We start from the raw sequence: 18339 nt of genomic DNA on the forward strand, positions 1-18339 counted from the left end.
GGGGATCCACATAGGAATTCTCCCTTCAGTTTGGGAACAGAAAATGCCGCAAGTCAAAGTTTGAGAAGAAACGTTTTCAAAACCAAAACTGAGTTATTCCCAAAGAGGTTCCATCTAAATCTTCACAAATATTCAGATCCAAAAAGAAAGAAAAATCAGTTTGATTCAGGAAGGTTGATTTCCTTGCCTAAGCTGCCATTTCATCCATTTCTCACTTACCACCTTCTGTTCCCCACAGCACCAAGCTCCTGTGTCAGATCAAGTTTTTCACTATACATTTTACCTGATCAACCAGAGCTGCTTCACACTGTCACCAACCCTCTCTAGACCAGGTTCTGGAAGGAGAAAGTACACGAGATACCCCAAAGAAGATTTATCAGCTGCAGTAATCTGGACAGTTGATTCATTAAAAAGACATTTCTTCTTAAGGGCTCAACTTTGGTATTGTCAAAATGTTGTACTATTATTCAGCTGTTCTTGAATTTGACTGATTCTTAAGTCTCTTAATTTAAGAGATTTAACACCTGGGAAGAAAACAAGTGCTGACAAGTACTGGTTATTTTGCAAAGCAGCCATTCCACCTCAACACTGCATCTTCCTTTTGTACTTAAGAGCACAGTTTCTTCCTCCAGCTCATGTCACAAAGCCTATTTCCTTATCAAACAGAAGCCTGCAATTTTAACGTCCTTCGCTTGTGGATGCAGAATTGCTGCAGGTGGCAAGAGGGACAGCATTCAGGCTCCTGTTCCCAAAGACAGGGGGTAGACATTCAAAAATCACCTGGATGCACCCATGTGTAACCTGCTTTAGGTGGCCCTACCTTGGCAGTGGGGATGGATTAGATTCTCTAAAGGACCCTTCCAACCCTGATGATTCTGCAGTTCTGCATTTCCCACTCCAACAGCAGGCTCTATAGCCTGTGTTAATCTGCACACAACTGTTACAGAAACACTGTGCACCAAAGTGCCAACAGCAACTGCCCGGGTGTCTAATCAACTCAGCAATAAAGGGCAATATACTTCAATTCAACCTCCTCATCTGTGATGATGAAGAGTGTTTTATCTGGTTAACTGCAACTCTCTTTGGTAAGGTATTCTAACAAATGGTCCTTGAACAACAACAGAAATAAATAAATCAGTGGGGCTTTTGCCAGTTTCTACAACAGGTACTCCTTCCATTATCAGCCATGCAGTAGACATGCCTCCTTTTATTTAAAAGTCAAGCCAGGAACTAAACAAATGACAAAGGTGAATGATTTATCCTAAGGCAGCAGTAAGCACTTTTGCTTAGGTACCTGGTGATACTTTTCCACTGTATAGCCAAAAGACTTATAAAAACTAACCCATGATAAAGTGTATTTCTTGCTCCAGTGATCTATTAGCTTCAGTCATGCTATTCAAATACAACTGCTGGAACACATTCAGAAAGTCTAACTCTGAGCTTTAACACTTCAGTCAGAATGTACTGCACAATATGATAAGCCTGAAATCTCAAGCTTCATATTTTTCTAATTAAACAAGCTTTCAGAAATTGTCTCCCCTATAGAAACATTTTAAAAAGTGAAATGAAGCATAGTAAAAACTTGTATTTCACAATTTACTTTCTAAAAGAGGTAAAATCCTGTAGACAGAATTTGGTACGTTATGATTGCATTTTAAGTGACTGTGTGTTCATATCCCATCTGCATGACATGATTTTTCTGAGAAGCAATTTTATTCACATTGAAACTTCATTCCAAGCAAGTTTCAGGCTGGTTGAGGAAATTAAATTTCTGGAAAACACATCAAGGGTGCCAGGAATTATCTTTCAGACTCTGTAAACAAATTAATTCAGACTCCTCAAACATCCAGCTCTCCTGTCCCTCTCAACAGGACAGCTATATCTTCCAATGAAACCTATTCCATAAAGCCTTGCAGAAGCAAGAAGATAAATTAAAGCTGTACTATGCAGTTTATGTGATTAGTTACAAACACTTAGACAGCTACCTGAGATTGTTACACACACAGCGTGCCAATTTCAAAGAACTGCCTAGTGCTGGTAAGTGTAACAATGTATCAATCCACACAACAATTTCCTGGTAACTACGGTTATCTAGTGTTTTAGAAGAGGCATCTTGCCCTAATGCATCTCTTCAGCTTTGAAATGACAATTCTGGCAAACTCCTGATGTTCCACAGCGTCACAAGAGATGCAAAGACTGCATGAAAAACACCATCCATCTTAAAAAGTCATTCACAGTCATCTGAAATCTCACCCAAGATATTAGCAAGCAGCAAATGAGAAGAAAGCAACCGAGAAGCCCAGCTAACAGTGTGCCATAGAACAGCGTGAGCCTGCAGAGCCCAGCCAGCTTAAACAATGTACCACACACCTAACCACAGATGAACCTCCATGAACTTCAACCTGCTCAGGTTGCTCTTAAAGCACACAGCAGTTGGGCATTTCCTCAGAGCACTACCTTTCCATCTGGGATCACAATCACATCCATAAAAGAACAACTTTTAATGGCAATCAAACAGTTCAGTTGTCAAAGGCACCAAAAGCCCTGGTAGCTTATGAAAAAAATGACTCCCTTTATCAGTTTTAGATTTGTTCTCTGTATCGCCCAGAAAGAAAGTAGCAAACAAGTTTTTCTAAGTTTCACAGCAATTGATGACACACAGAAGCTACCAGGAAAACTGGATCCATGAAAGCACTAATGGTGCATGGGACAAGTTACCTAAACTGAAAGATCAGAGTTTGGGCTTTTTTTATTTATTTATTTTTATTTTCTTTTATTTTTAAACAAGTATTCTACCTATTTCTCAACACTGGTAATGGTCTGTACTGCAAAGATTTGTCACTTGTAGTCTGTCTCACCACAGTCCAACCTCCCTCTGAATGGGGAAAAGAATTAATTAAGAAAATTATATTGCAGCATCCTCTTCCTCACAGTTCCTATCAGATCTGAAACAGTAAAGCTCTACTCCGCTTCACTGAGGGCTGCCAAAGACTCGGTGTCCATCACATTCCTACCCCAATACTGGACATTAATTAAAGCAAACATTCCTCTAGACTCACAGGAAAGCCCAGGGATGCAGCTGTGCCTTTCTATCATTGAGCAGAACACCCCTCAGTTCCTCAAGCGACCAGAATTATAGATAGCAACCCTTCCAACTCTGGGAACAAATGAGGATTTCCTCTTTCAGGAGAAATCCAAAGAAGCTTTGACTTCAATTTCTAGGTTCACCACATTTACACAGAAGTCATGCTAGCAATGGCATCAGGTGAGCAAAACCCACAACAGTGAAAATAGCTTTAGCTTAAACCTTCTGACTTCTTCACCTCTTCTGAGAGCAGAGTTGATTCAGCAATAAAAGAAAGGAACTGCAGAACCCACTGAAGAAGCAGTGGTTTTCCCCTTCTCTTCACCACCTTCATGCATATTTGGAATGTAAGGGATGTGTGTTCTTTGGCAGTTGCCTTCTGGACTCCCAAAGAACCAAGCACAATAGGAGAACAGCAGAATAGGACCATCTCCTTCACTCCACCCACAAGCCCTCAACAACAACAGGGAGATGTGATGATCCTATAGTTTTGCACAATAGTATGAGGGGAAGACATTTATCCCGTAGAGTTGCCGGAACACAATGAGGACAACAATTAAAAGTTAAAGAAAGCTTAAACCAGGCTGGCAGGAAGACAAACGACATACTGTCTATTTGTTTGCCCGACACCAGCTGACTGTTCCAGTAGTCCTTCACACCAGCAGCAAAGCAGCTGAAATTCATCCCAGATGCAACTCCAGTGAGACTAATAGGTTTCCACAAGAATGAACCGGGCCCTGATACATCTAAACCCAAACCCACTAAGGTTTCACTGAAGCGAAATTGCAGGAGTACAATCTATGGATAACAGCTGGAGAACATTAACTCTCCCCCTTCCTCTTTCCCGGGGTTAACTTTTTTCTTTCTCTTCAGACAGGAAGCAGTCATATACCCTACTACATAATATAAGGACTCTGGGATATAAAGACAAGCAGAAACGGATTACAAAGAGCACCCTAAAGTGTTTTTCTCTTTAGCAAAGTTACCCTGCCGCACCCCCTGAGCTGCCTCATTTTAAGCCACACCGCTGCCCCTACACCGTGGTTCGAAACAGCAGTTACATCTCACTTTCTAAAATGAAGAGTTAAGTGTATTCGAAGGGTCTCAGCGCAGTGGGAGCCTAAGGGCCGTGTCCTGGATCCCGGCTGCAGAGACAGGGAAGGAAGGAGAGAGCTGTCCGGGCGGGTTGTCCGGCGGGGTACCCCGCTGAGGCACCTCTCGCCCAGACACACACCCCCCACCGCCCCCAACCGGAGTGACCCCGCTGCTACCCCAGCATTCTTCTTTTTCCCTTCTCCTACTCACCCTCGCTGCCGTACTGCTTGCCATTGTTCGCGCCCATCCTGCCGGCTTCATGCTCTCCGCCGCCGCCTCCCCACGCCGCCGTGCAGCATCTCGACCGCGGGGCGCCGAGCGACCGCGGGTGATGGAGAGGAGCCGGGGAGGGTGGTAGAGAAAAGAGGGGCTGGGGGAGCCTGCAAGAGTTTTCACGGCGACATGTCCAAAGCAGCCTTGTAACTTCCTCCGCTTCTTCTCGGGTGGCCGACACCCACCCAACCCCCCCCAAAAATGAAAAAAAAAAAAAAAAATCAAGTAAAAAAAAAAAAAGAAAAGAAAAGCGGGAAGGAGGGGGAAGGAATCAAAAAAGCAGTTTCCAGCCGGGGGTCAGAGCAGGGAAGGCGGCTCCAGTTATAATCCACAGGCAGGACGGCCCCCGGGAGCAGGCTCCACCGCCCTGCGGCCGGTGCTGGGGCTCCTCCGGTGCTTCACCGCCGCTCCGCCTTCCTCCTCCTCGCAGCCCCTCTGCCGCCTCCCGCGGGAGGCAGCCACCAGCCACTTGTTGCCTGGGTAGGGAAGAAGGGGAGAGCTGCCGCCGCAGACTTTTGTTAGCGACAGGCGCCTCCTCCCGGCGCCGAGAGCCGGAGCGATGGAGGGAGGGAGGAGGGATGAAGGGTAGAGCCGAGAGCCGGCCCCGGCCTTTAAAGACACAGGGCCCAGCCTGGATGCTTCCTTTCTAACTCCTGCGGAGAAGCGCCGGCGGTGCCCCAGCGGGACAGCCCGGGGACCGGCCCGTTCCTCCCTCCCTTCCCCTTGCAGGAGTCTACCCCAGACCCTGCTCAGCACTCCACGGCCGTGCTCTGCCGAGTGTTTGCCGGAACACCCCTCGGCTGCATTTCGCCGTGCAGCCCCAGTCCGAGCTGTAGTCCCACGGTGAGGGCAGCGGGCGCTGCGAAGGGGACAGAGCCGTCCGGGGGGGACCGGGGACTGTCTGCCTTGGTGTCAGCCTCGCGGCCTCCTCCAGCGTTCACATAATTTGTCAAAAAGCTGCCCAGTGAGCAGGTTAATACCGAAAATGGCAGTCCTGAGAGGATGCTTGCCCTGAAAGGGCTAACACTAAACCAACAAAAATAACTATGAAGTTTGCTCAAGACAACTATGACTCAGTTAAACGGTAATCAGGATTTACCAAAGGTTTTGTGGAATAGAGTCAGATTGAAAAGTAAAAACGAAGGATGAATGCTTGCAATAGGTGAAGAGACACCCTGGAGGAGGCGCAGAACAGCAGGCCAACATGGTTTGACACCACCAACAGTCGTCCTGCTGGCACCTTGCTGTGGCCTCGGCCTGATCGTACTGCGGCATTTCACGACACAGACTCAAGTTGATAAGGAGACTCAAATCCCACTTTATTACCACCAAGACCTTTTTATCCCCTTGTTCGGTACTTTCCCAACCTGCCCATACATACAACGTTCAATCTCATTGGCCCCTGTAAAACTCTCCAGGTAACTAGTCCAATCACAATGTTGCAGACCCTCTCACAACCCCCACATCCTCTGGCTTTCAACGCCCCAGCTCACCGCCCCAGGGCTTGCCTAAGTACCAAGGCCTCAGAGCTCATTCCTAAACTGTTCGCCTTCTCTCCCCACATCGTACTGGCGCTGTGTATGGCAGCGGGCTGGAATTCGACAAACGAGATCTACATCCCAGGTGCAGGGGGGTACTTGTGGCACATACATTAGTACAGGGAGCAGTACAAGTACACATAACTACACCTGAAATATGGAGGTGTGTGTGAATAGGGGGACCCGTACCCCTAGAAATGGGGTATGTGTTTTTAACCCACACAGCCTGGGGAGTGTCATGTCCACGGTGTGCTAATGTGAGACTAGGACTCGTCAGGATTGCTTGTAGAAGGCTCTTCAAAAGTTTATAGCTGTTTACTAGCAATTTGCAAGCATCTACTATTGTGGTTCATGTGTTGTATGGCTGATACTGCTTCTCAGCACACAGCTCACTGATTGCCAGGTCATTACATGTCCTTATTAAAAAAACAAAAACGCTTTAATCCTGATTTGATTTAAACCCGGAGTTGAGCAGTTTTCCCTGCACCATACTATGATTTTATGTATGAAAAAGCCTGTCTTTCTGACTATATCACAACACACACAAGACAATTACTGCATGTACAGATAATTCTGAGCAAACTGCAGCTTTGTCAACATATGCAAATGGCACATGAAACTGCAGAGACACAAACATCAGCACTGACAGCACTACAAGGAAAGTTTCCAAAACCTGAGGTTTTGGGTATGGGAGGTGAACTCAAAACCAAAAATAAAGTATGCATTTTAATTAAGAGCTGGGATAATTACCTGAAGCTGAAATTAGTGCCAGCAGCACAGCTAACTGACAAGTAATTGCACAATGTTAATCAGGCTCTAATCCCATCAGTTACTGGTCATTAACGCTTCTCCTGGTGGAAAAGTTTTGGTCCTGATTCAAGATGACACACAGTCTTTAGTTCTCAGAAATCAGTGAAGGTCTGATTGCCTTCTGGGGTCAAACTCATCAATTGACCACCCTAGGTTTTTTGAAGGAAAATGTGAATTAGTCTAAATTTATCATTTTCTGTAATCAAAGGCTAATTTCTAACCGCTGATATTAAAGAATCTTTCTACTGTGCCAAGGCAGTCAGGCTTTGAGACAAGTGTCTGCTTCTAACATCCTCAGTTTTCTCCTTGAGAGTTACCTGCTCAGGGGGCAGGGAAGAAGGAATCCTACTCTGGTAAAACAGTAAAACAAACAGTGCAAGGTTAACGTTTGCCGCACAAAGGGTGCAACAGACTGCTAACAAAGACATACAACCAAGCACTTTTTTTCCTGCCATGTGGCTTACAGGTTTTGTAAAGCTCACCCCAGACACTTGCTAGGAACTGACCTGTGGAGAACAGGATGTTAAGGAATAAACCTAGGGCTCTCTATGGCACAGTAGCCTGCTTAACCTGGGGAAGGACACCTGTGCTAGCATGGCCAGCCATGATGTCCTCCTCCCCACCAGCACTGTGGTACAGCGCTAGTCCCCAGCTGTAGGAGAGCACATGCAGGCTGAAACCGACATGTGTCCCTGCTCCATGTGCAGTCCAGCTGCTCTTAATCTTAGCCTGAACTACAGGGATGGGAGTAGCCACTGCAAACAACTCCCTCAGCATCCTCCCAGCTCATCCTGCCACGTTGTGTGCTGTGCATCACATGGCAGTCAACCACCTGGAAATTTCCCTCTGTGAGTCAGAGGGTCAGGAAGGCCAGCAGTCTGACTTCTTACTCATAGAGTGCTGCATATTTATTGCAGCAACTTTTCTTGCACATCAGAGAGAAATGCCTCAGGCTGACTGGAAACATCATCTCACATAGACCCAACTGCTTAGTTGTATGTAAATAATTCTAGGGGATTCAGAAGGAACAGAGCCTCCATGAGAAGGAATACAGCAGTTTCCCTGCAAACTCAAAATATGATGCACCACAAATAGAATGACTCCCTTTGCCAACGAGTATTTGCTCATAAAGAATAGCATAGGCTGGTGTGTTGTGAGACAGGAAGTTCAGCTGTCAAGGGAGCCCTGTGAAGAATAAAGACACTGGACAAATAAGTTACCACTCTGTCAAGGTTATGGCGTAAATCCCAGGAATATTCTGACATGACCAGAACAAAAAGGAAAGAAGAAAAACCCCACCCCTCTCCTAAAAAATCCCAGAAAAGCAAAAAAGCCTAGTGAGGAAAGAACATCTTGTACAGGAGATCTGAATACATCTTTCAGAGGAAGGACTGAATATTTCTGCTGCACATCCCATTACACTCCTACTAGAGAAGAATGTCATGAAGGGCACACGGAGAAGCAGAGAAGTACCAAACTCATTTTGGTACAAAGACACAAAACTCTCTGCAGAAATGTATTCATCACAGATATACTACTGACAGTTGGTAAGGGTTCTGTGCAAGGCATTTAGGACAGCCAGTCCTTGAGCTTCGTATGCCTAAAGAGAAGTTGGGAAATGTTAGTTCAAAGAGGACCTACAAGTTTCAGCTAGGGCTGAGTCATTTTATAGCACTTCAGTATTTACCAAATGCTTGGTTCATTGTGGGATTCGCTGTGGGAGTCTGAGAGAGCTATTATCCCTAGCCATATGGTCTGGGACTTACTACCATCATGGTGCCTGTGGATGAGACTTAAGAAGGTATTTTCTCTTAACAGTTTCAGAGATATTTTGCTCGTTCTTGGCAAAGTTATGTAGTAGTCTTTTTCTTTTTATCTGTGTCTTCCAGCTGGTCAGTACTTGAACTACAGATTTATTTATATACAAATACAAAGGACTGGCAGAAGTCTCTTGGCTGTGACTAAATTAATCTGCCTGAACCACATCATGTAATTCTTTTGTGAAACTGTTTACAATAACCCTTTAAGATACCCTAGCCTTCAAAATGGTGCAAAGAAACTGAAAGCACATCAGTTCTGACATTTTTTCAATGACACAAAGAAGATCAAGTGCTTTCTGTAAGGACAAGAATAACTTTGGTGTTTGGTGCCTCGCAGTATAAGCAGTATGAGCCAACCTAAGAGGGGAGGAGACAGAGTACTGTCAGCTACCAGCTTTGTAAGACTGGGAAACATTCATTGTTATATGAGATGTTCCTTCCTATATTGCCATTTTCCTTCTTCCTGAGGAGATATCAGTGTATTTTTCTTAGACTTGTATCTAGTCCCAGCAAGAGGAACTTGGAAATTATCATGGCTGAGGGAAAAACAAGAAAGCAATGGGCCAAAATGTTTCTATTTGGATGTGTTGCTACAGTTGTTCCTGGGAGTGTTTGTATGACATCTCTATTTATTATGGGCCCCCCTCTGCGGTGCACTAAATGTCTCATGATGCACCATTTTTCTATTCCATGAATAAAACCACAGCAGTTTTGGAAGAAGTATCCAAACAAAGGGTTCTGGATAAAGAAAATATAATAAAAAATTTGAAAGCAACTGAACTATTTCCATAAGGCACCATCACAGCAATGCCAAGATTAAATATTTTGGCTCTGGAATTTTTGCCAGAGCTGGTTTTGGTGGATATTTTTCTTCCATTTTAGTCTAAGCTTTCCTGTTTGAAATAATAATAAGCAAAAATCAAAAACATCCAGCTACTTCCAACTAGCTTTATATCAAACTTCAGTTTAAAAGCCATTTGTCTCCCAGGCCCTCAAATTCCAGCAACAAAACTAAGACTAGTTTCCGATTTGGTGTAGGAAGCTTTAATTTTTCATACTTGAGCCATTTTAAGCATTAGTTTTCACACTTTGCATTTAAATAAAATGCTGAGAAAAAAGTATCCTTTTAAAGACAGCAGCCAAGTAATATTTTTCTAATTAATTCTACTTTTACATCACCATGTTCATATGTTGCATATATTTTGTGAATGTTCCACGATAATATCTGTGTTGACTGGTTTTGGGCATTCTAAAGTGAAAAAGAATCCAAAAGAAATTTGATTAATATGTTGCTGGCAACTTACAGTGATTATCAAAAGCATATTGTTTTATTAACTACAACATGATCCATTAATACCATCTACCTTCTAAAAGAAAAGAAACAACAATCTAGATCATCTTCATTAGTATAGATAAAAGTTATGGCCTTATTGCAATATGACCTGTACCATTTTATCCTTAGTAGCCATAGTATAATTCTGAGTGACTTGATCTACATTTCTAAAAAGCTGAAAGATCTAACGGTAGCTCAGATTCTATTTTCAGGGGTAGCTTTTAGTAGAGCCTGTTCTTCTGGCTGAGAACTCTCATAGCATCCCCTTGCATGAGGTCAGGCTGCTCCAGCCAAGTAAAGGCTCTGGTCCCACAGTGACTTCAATGGGTCTGGTTAAAATGCATTTAATCCAAGTGGTGCTCAAGTTCTAGGACACGTTGGACTTTAATGAGTTTATCTTAGAATAGATGCTGATGCGTCACAGAATAGATAAAATACAGGCAGTTCTATTCAAAGATACAGTTTTAGTTTAAACTTCTGTCAGAAGTTCAACTAGTTCAAATCTTAAAAAGTTTTTAACTAACCTGAGATTTTAACATTTTTGCTGATATTTCTTTTTCAGTTTTACAGGAAAAAAATCCTCACTTAGACCTGATTTTTATTTTCTTCCAACAACAAAAGCAATAAATAAAGCTCAGGCTTCAATGAAGCATGTTTTACGTTACATGTAAAATCTGTTGAAAAGAACAGTAAGTTCACAAGGTTAAGCTCCTAATTCTCAAGTGTTAGAAAACACAGGAAGGAAGACTGTGAGCAGCACCACAACCACCGTCCTGAATTCCCCTGTCGTGTCCACAATGCACCTTCCACAACAGACACGGCTGGGGTGTAGCCAACACCGCAAAGCCACTTCATTCCCAGAAGTGGTTTGCCGTTATGTAAATTATGGCATTATAATGCATGAGCACAACGGAGGCATAGCAGTACTGCAGAGGCAGAAATAATCCTGGCATTTCATAGCTTATGCCTGACCTTGCAAGTTTAATGTAGGCATTTTTTGTTCGGTTCCCCTCCAGGAACTAAGCAAAGAATGAACATAAGAAGATACATTGCCTCATCTCGTTGACATCTGCAGCTGGAAGCCTAAGCTCTGCTAAGTAGACTGCTGTTAGCTGGACTAATGGAAGCACTGATGGCAATGGAAGATTTTCCAAGCACCATGGTTGTGTCTATGCTGTCCTCCTTCTCAGGATCCTGGCTGCAGCACACTATGCAGCTGGTGTGGCCAGGTTTCCTTTCTGTGAAAAACGGAACAAAGAGAGACTTGAAGTCAGGCTGTGTGTACTAGACACACTGTGGGCACTCCCCAAGCAGCGATGTGGCCTAACTCTGGAAACCCCTGTCTAGAAACAGCCTGCAAGGATCAATGCTGTGGAAAGATAAAGCATTTTGTCAGCAGTGTTTATCTTCTCCCAAGAAGCAGCAGGTGCCTTGAGTTCATGGGGTACTGGTCAAAGGATGCTGCATTAAACAAGCTACTTCTGACTGTTTCATCTCTATAAGCACTGTTCCTCCTGCTTTGACCTTGGTCCACTACCCATAGAGTGCCACACCACACACACAGTACTGACATTTCACATCCTTTCTTCACACCTGTCTAGCTGTAGTCTCAGCTCCTCTCGCCCCATTTACCCCATATGACTCACTCAACAAAGCTCTCTTCTACTCTTCTGGTCTTCCCTTTCTACTTCCTTCCTCTAGTGTCCTCCCTCCCAAGGTGGTAACTTCATGTTTCCACAGATTTTTTCTCCTCAGCATTAATTTCCACTAACTTCCCTCTATATTTGGTCTTCATCAGTGTTTCCTTTAACCAACTTTCGTCTGGTCTTTTACCACTGCAGCCGTCAGTTTCATTCTTCTGCCTCAGACTGATATTAATGCAAAACATCTTAAGAAAATTCACAGGCTGTGGCTCTTGAATTGTCCAGTATTGATGGGTTCCCTCCCAGTTCTTTCTTCCTTTCATAAAGAGAGGCAGCACACTTCAGCCCTGTAAAGGGGAGTTTCAACCAGTTTCTATCAGAAAGTTTTGTTGTATTTCAGAGCTTTCTGAGACATCACACCTGAGTGGTACAGCCTGCAGGTAAAATGCCTTTATTTTTCTTTGATGGTGTCACTCCCTCCCTGCACAGCCAGCCTGGACTTCTTTCGGATCCTGTTTTGACTTTTTCCAGTTTTCTGTGAAGAATTCATGGATAGCTCTTCACAAGGCTTCCTGGGGAAAAAAACATCTCTCTGATGCCCTTGGAAGTCCTCATAGGCCTGGCAAAATCATCTTGCCCAGTCAGTGGGTCACCCAATTCACAGATGGAGCTGAACTATGGTTCCTCTAAGGCAGCCAGAGAGCAAGCTGTATGCTTTCTCCCAGAGGCAAAGCCAATAAATGGTACCTCTGTTGTTAGTCACGCTCATTCCACTCTATCACCATGTCCTCCACTCTTAACCAAGAACCAGAATTTGGTTTGTAAACAGAAGTGTGGTACTCTGAGAAAAATGGGTTCTTGGATGAAGAAGCATGCACAAGAAGCAATTTCAGTACCATAAGCTGGACTACTGCAGTACAGTGCAGGAAAAGTGTATGTCTATGTAAACATCGTCATTTGCATGTTGAAACAATGGTAAGGTGTGAACCCCAGGCATGAACCCACAGAGGATGGCGGCCGTCCCAGTGCAAAGGAACAGTTTGAGCATCAGCCCATGAAGAGCAATATACTTCCCTTGCACAACAGGACAGTCTTGTCCTCTGCTAGGAGGCTTTTCACTTAGTAACGGAGCAAGTTTTCTCTGCCTGTGACAAATGATCCAGCAGAGTGATTCTAGAATATACTGCATCAAGTCCAGTGAAAAGGCCCCCTGCCTTCTCCACTTTTCATCCCCCCACAGACAGCTTGCCTTGTTCTTTGGCCCTGACTAATTTGGAAATTTTCCATAAGGACAGTGTTCCTATGTAAAACCAGCACAATTAGCATGCATTGATATTTCCAGAAATTATAAGAGCCATCATCTAACGGTCTAATTTCTGGCTTAATTAAATCAATCAATTGCTTCTGGGAAACAAAGTGTCATTGCTTCATTTCTAACATTCAGATCTATTATTCCAAATGGTTTTGCTCATACATATTAAATCATTTGCACATGTCCTTCACAGTTAAGAGCAATATTCTAGGGATCTTATTACAAAGTGAGCCAACAGCTGAAGCATTATTTTTTCAATTTTCATTGATACTTTTGTTTTGTGAAGCTCAGCCCTTCACCACATGATGTACTCCTTACTTATAGCTCCAGGAGGAGTCTGCCTGTTTCACTACCGCAAGACTTAGCTTCAAGAGACACCTGATGACAGTGCAATGAATGCAACAGGCAAGGGTAGATCCTGTTTTCAGGATCTGATGGAAAGAAATAGAGGCCTTCATATCAACTGGCAGATTACAGGAGCTGGGATCAAGTACCTAAGTCATTTCTTTCCTTAGGACACAAGATCAAATAGATCAAGCAGATGGTGATAGCAATCAGTACAGGAGTTGGTAACATAAAACTTCAGATCCCATATTGGGCTATTGTCTATCAGTAAGGCTCTTGGATATTTTCTCTTTAGTTTTTTTTTTCCACCTCACTGCCTTCTCTTTGTATGTCAAAATCTAATATAATACTTCTTAAAAGAATATAAAAATTAATAAATTAAGACTTCTTCCAAAGCTGGCATCTTTCAGCCACCATAGAAATGTCCATGAACAGTTTAAAAGTCTGTAATGGATTCCTTCTGGTAGATTTTGCTCTGTGGGTACTTGATTTTACTTTTCTAGGTTGTGTGCCCTCCTGTGTCAGAATTCACTACTTTGCCACAAAAACAGCTTAAAACCTGAATGCTGCTCCTCAGCCATGTCTGGTCAAGGTGCCAGATATTCACTTAAACCATCAATAAATGCAGGCTTATGTTGGCACACTGGAATGACGGGCGTCTGAGAAAAAAACCTGCTGCTTCATACAAGGTTCATGGGCAATGGATGGACATTGCAAATAGATGAAGGACAGTGGGATATTAAATTCCCACAGCCCTTTGTTGGACGAATATAAGTCTTAGCGTAAAGCCATTTTTAGAAGAAACAGTGATGTTCTTCGCAATTCTTCTTTGTTCCTTCTGGTTTCTTTCCCAACAAGACTTAACTCCTAGATTAAACACAGTGGGTTGATGTAATCATTATCAAGATTTCTCACATGTTGCATTAGGCCGCAATCACTAGCCAATTTGCTATGGAGGATATATCAACAGTTCTTTTAAGTCACTTTTTTTCTAATATGATTGCTAAAAGAGAGGAAGCTTGGATTTACCAGCCTTAGAAAAATTACTTTATATGACCAGCTCTAAATCCTATACCACAAAAAAGTGAGATACAAAGTTTATGCACTCCATTTATGAGGTACCAGGATGCTCAGAGTTACCAATACAGTACATATGTTGCCTCTTTAAAGAACTCAAAACCCACTTCAGTGCCAATGTACTCTATAGTCAATGATGCTACTGATCAGTAGAGAGGTCACTCCAGACTATTCTGGACAACAGGGTGATCAGTTCAGGAACAAACTACACACTGTAAGAATATATGGTTCAAGTTCTTGCCTCGTAAACAGGAAAAGTCAAATTCAAATCTCAGAGGCGTCTCTCTTGAGCTTTAGCCTTAGCCCATCACAGCCATCAAATGTTTAGATTTTTACAGAAGAGAAGACACTATATTAAGGGAAACTGTTTACCAAGGTGATGGAGATCATCTGAGATTTTCGTAATGGTGGGAAACCAAACTGCATAATTTGTGGTAGTGGGGAAGATGTGTTCACACTCATATAATCATAGAATCATAGAATAGTTAGGGTTGGAAAGGACCTTAAGATCATCAAGTTCCAATCCCCCTGCCATGGGCAGGGACACCTTGCTCTAAACCATATTACCCAAGGCCTCGTCCAACCTTGTCCTACCCCACTACAGTCCCTAATGAAGAGTCCATCCCCAGCATCCCTATATGCCCCCTTCAGATACTGGAAGGCTGCTATGAGGTCTCCACGCAGCCTTCTCTCCTCCAGGCTCAACCTCAAGTAAGAAAAGAAACCAAATAACCTGCTTTACAGCAGCTTCACAGATCTATGGGGTTTGTTTTATTTATCTGAACTGAAATATAGACAGATGTTTAACAACTGCTTGTGACAATCACCTGCCATATCCCTCCTACATCCCTGTTACTGTCGAAAAGAGATCACAGGAACTCTCCTCAAGGCACTTTAGTTTAAAGTCAGACAGGGGAGCTTAATGGCCCACAGAGGTACCCTAGAGTTACACCAGGCTTTGACTGAAGCCAGCTACAGGGTGCCACACAGACTCTTCCCTGTCTGCAACTGCTTATGCAGTTCTTTAGTGTAGCTCATAACAGTGGATATCCATATAATTCAATTATTCCCAATCATTCCCACACTAAGAAGTTAAGTTACAAATGAAAAGTCTTCTGAAGTTCCCAGGTGTTCCTGTACCCATGCCTACCCAGCTGTAATGAAAACAAAGGGAGTTTCCCAAGCAAGAGTATGAGTTGAGAATTCACACTATGCTGTGATAAGAGTAGACGAGGGTAAACCAGACTCCTCTTCTTTATATGGTGTGCTTTTCATCTTCTTCCACTACGAGAGCTTTTTCCAGCCAGGCTCTCCTTATTGTTAAGGCTCTAAGGACCAGTCACATCTGGTTTTATCCCAAGTGGATCAATGTTTGACAATATATTCATGTCACATTTTTATTCCTGAACTATGATTACTGTTCAAAATTACCAGCAGTCATCAACACAAAGACAGCCTCGTATCTATACACATCATTCTCTGCATGAATTTAGGGACATTTCATTGTAAGGATCATCTTTCAGTATGGGTTGACTGTCATCTCCTACCCCTTTGCAGCAGCTAAAGCGACTGCTTAATCAAAGGCAAAGAGTTCACACTGTCAGCTTTTTGCATGGATAATTTCCCTCTTACTACATTAAAACCTGGTAACAAACATACACTGTGTGTGGTACAAACCTGAATGCTGGGCCATGGCCTGGCCTTCATCTTTGAAAGTCTCAGTAGTCTATGCATTTCTCCCTGTGGTGGCTTTACACTTTATTATTTGCCCAGTGGAGCATATTTAGGCTAATGCTCTGAATTCAGCTTGGTAGAGCAAGTGTGTAGTGCACACTGACCTTACTTGAATGCCAGTGAATGTGCTGGAGCAACACTGCTACATTTAAGACATTTTTTTCCCCTGAAAGTTTCTTAGATCAACAAAGTTAAGCAGCACCCAAGGCTGCATTTTCTAAAACAGAGGCTTTTGTGACTGTTGTCTTTTTACTGTCCCTTTCATTGGCAGGGAACAAGTCAAAGATTCTGAGGAACTAAAGGCATTCCTAAATCCATTTCTTGGCATTTATGAACTGTAGTGACCAGGCTCAGAATGGTTCATTATAATGAATAAATTAATGAATAATTCAGAACCACTCAGAGAAGTCACCCTCAGCAATTTTCCTTCACATCTCATGTACTAAACAGTGAAGACAGCTACAATGGTTGGCTTTATCAGGGTGTTAAAGCTGTTGCAAGGGTTTTAAAGATAAGAATAGCAGCACACACAATTTCAAGTAGAAGTTATATTATACATGGTGATATCAAGCCAATGTTCTCATGGAAGTATTCATTTAGTGAGCTTAATGAGGGCAATTTGTCAACAATTTCACACACCATTTGCCTAGAATTCTCCAATGCAGTATTTCACTGCACGCTCCTCCCCCCCAAATAAACTGCATGTTGTATACAGTTTTGCCTACCATTAATCATCTTTTCAGCACTGCAAGTTCAATGCTGCTTTCCCAGTAGGAGACCAAGGGAGCAACCTAGCCAAAAGAGGGAAAAGTCATGGGAAAAGAAGAATATAAATGTTCACTTCAACAAAAAAAAAAGAGACAAGAGCAAAACCCCCAAAGCCCAGTAGGACCATCCCCTTCTGCCCACAGCAATTGCTTCAGGAGCTCTACTTTTTCCAGGAGTTGAACAAACAACTACAGAATCCAAGTGGTGCTTCTTTCAGCTTAGAAGTTCCAAGCAGAGGTGAAGACCATCAATCATTTCAAAATATAAAAAAATAAATAAAATAATAAAAAACTCCAATCCCACACTGTCCACAGCTTCTGGATTTTTTGCTTTTTTGCTTTTCAACCAGGTCCAATTCAGTGATGACTCTTCCTGAAAAAAAAGAAAACCAATCCCACAATGTATTTATTGAAACTATATCTGGAAAAGGCTTGACTTAATAAATAACTAACTCAAGAAGCCATTACTGTTGATTGTCAGCATTTTTCTGCTAACCAAGATGCCTGAGGGAAAAGCAGATGGAAAGTAATTAATAAGACCAAGAGTGAGGTTTGCTGGCTGTAACTGATACTGTTGGTAAATCTGGGACTCATAAATGATTCTGCTCAATGAAGGAAGGGAGACAGATGTTTCTGCTATTTCAGCAAGAAGCTAGGAGACAGCAAATAAAAATGAAAATAAAAATTAAAACAAAAAAAGTGAGCCTATAAATAAGCAATGCAAATGGTATCTCACACTTCCTGCTTTTCTCCACCACTCCTGATAAGTCTGAAGAATTTGAGAAGCAGAGAGAAGGAATTCTCTGAAATTATCTTATTAACATAATTCAAAATGACAACAACTATAACTTCCTGCATCCTAAGTGGACTTGTGCAGTAGGAAAATGGGCAAAAGAAAGCATTAAGTTTGATTCTGAACATTTTAACTTTCAGAGAAGTGTTGGATGAATTGCTGTTTCTGCAATGCATTTTATATTATGCAAAACAATATTGAAGCCCTATAACCTTAAGTAAAACAGAAAGGGAAATAGGTGGAGCTATGTTTACCCTCAACATAAGATCCTTCCCTGCTGAGGGAAAGGCATTTTAGGAAGGCTGTGAGAAGTAGGTGGGGGAGAAGGGAGCTGTACGGAGCGTGTCTGAAGGGCCAAGGCATGAGCCAAGCTACAAAGCATTTACACTCAGACAGTGCTGCTGTCATCTGTATTGGCAGCATTTTCAACCCAGCAGTGCTCTGTTTCACTAACTGTGCTCTCTCCAGCCAAAGGCAGAGAAAACGAGGAATTTGCTTTCCAAGGTGCAGCACACCAAGATTTTACTCTTTTGGCCTGCTGCAGTTATCAGTAAGAAGGTAAAATGAAATGTGGGTTTGTGCATATGCATAAGTCTGTATGTGTATGACAAAACCAAAACTGCTTATTCCTTTCAGATTTTTTTCTCTACCTGTTTAAAGGTACGTGTGTTCCTCTGAGTAGTTAAAACCCCCAACTTCAAAACTTTAAAATAA

At 42.7% G+C, this 18339-nt stretch overlaps 1 protein-coding gene across 1 annotated transcript in view; it reads right to left on the reverse strand.

Annotated features, from left to right (window-relative positions):
• The window catches only part of FBXL7 (F-box and leucine rich repeat protein 7), a 185828-nt gene extending 181194 nt beyond the window's left edge, over positions 1-4634 (reverse strand). Inside the window, exon 1 of the mRNA XM_061346713.1 lies at positions 4391-4634. Coding sequence (XP_061202697.1) covers positions 4391-4427 — 37 coding nt within the window. The 5' untranslated portion in view covers positions 4428-4634. The remainder of the gene's footprint in view (positions 1-4390) is intronic.
• Positions 4635-18339: the final 13705 nt, after the last annotated feature.

This window comes from Neopsephotus bourkii, unplaced genomic scaffold (assembly GCF_033783945.1).
Source record: "Neopsephotus bourkii isolate Nb327-2 ecotype Australia unplaced genomic scaffold, CSIRO-AGI_Nbou_v1 NB_272, whole genome shotgun sequence".
Classification (NCBI taxonomy): Eukaryota; Metazoa; Chordata; class Aves; order Psittaciformes; family Psittacidae; genus Neopsephotus; species Neopsephotus bourkii.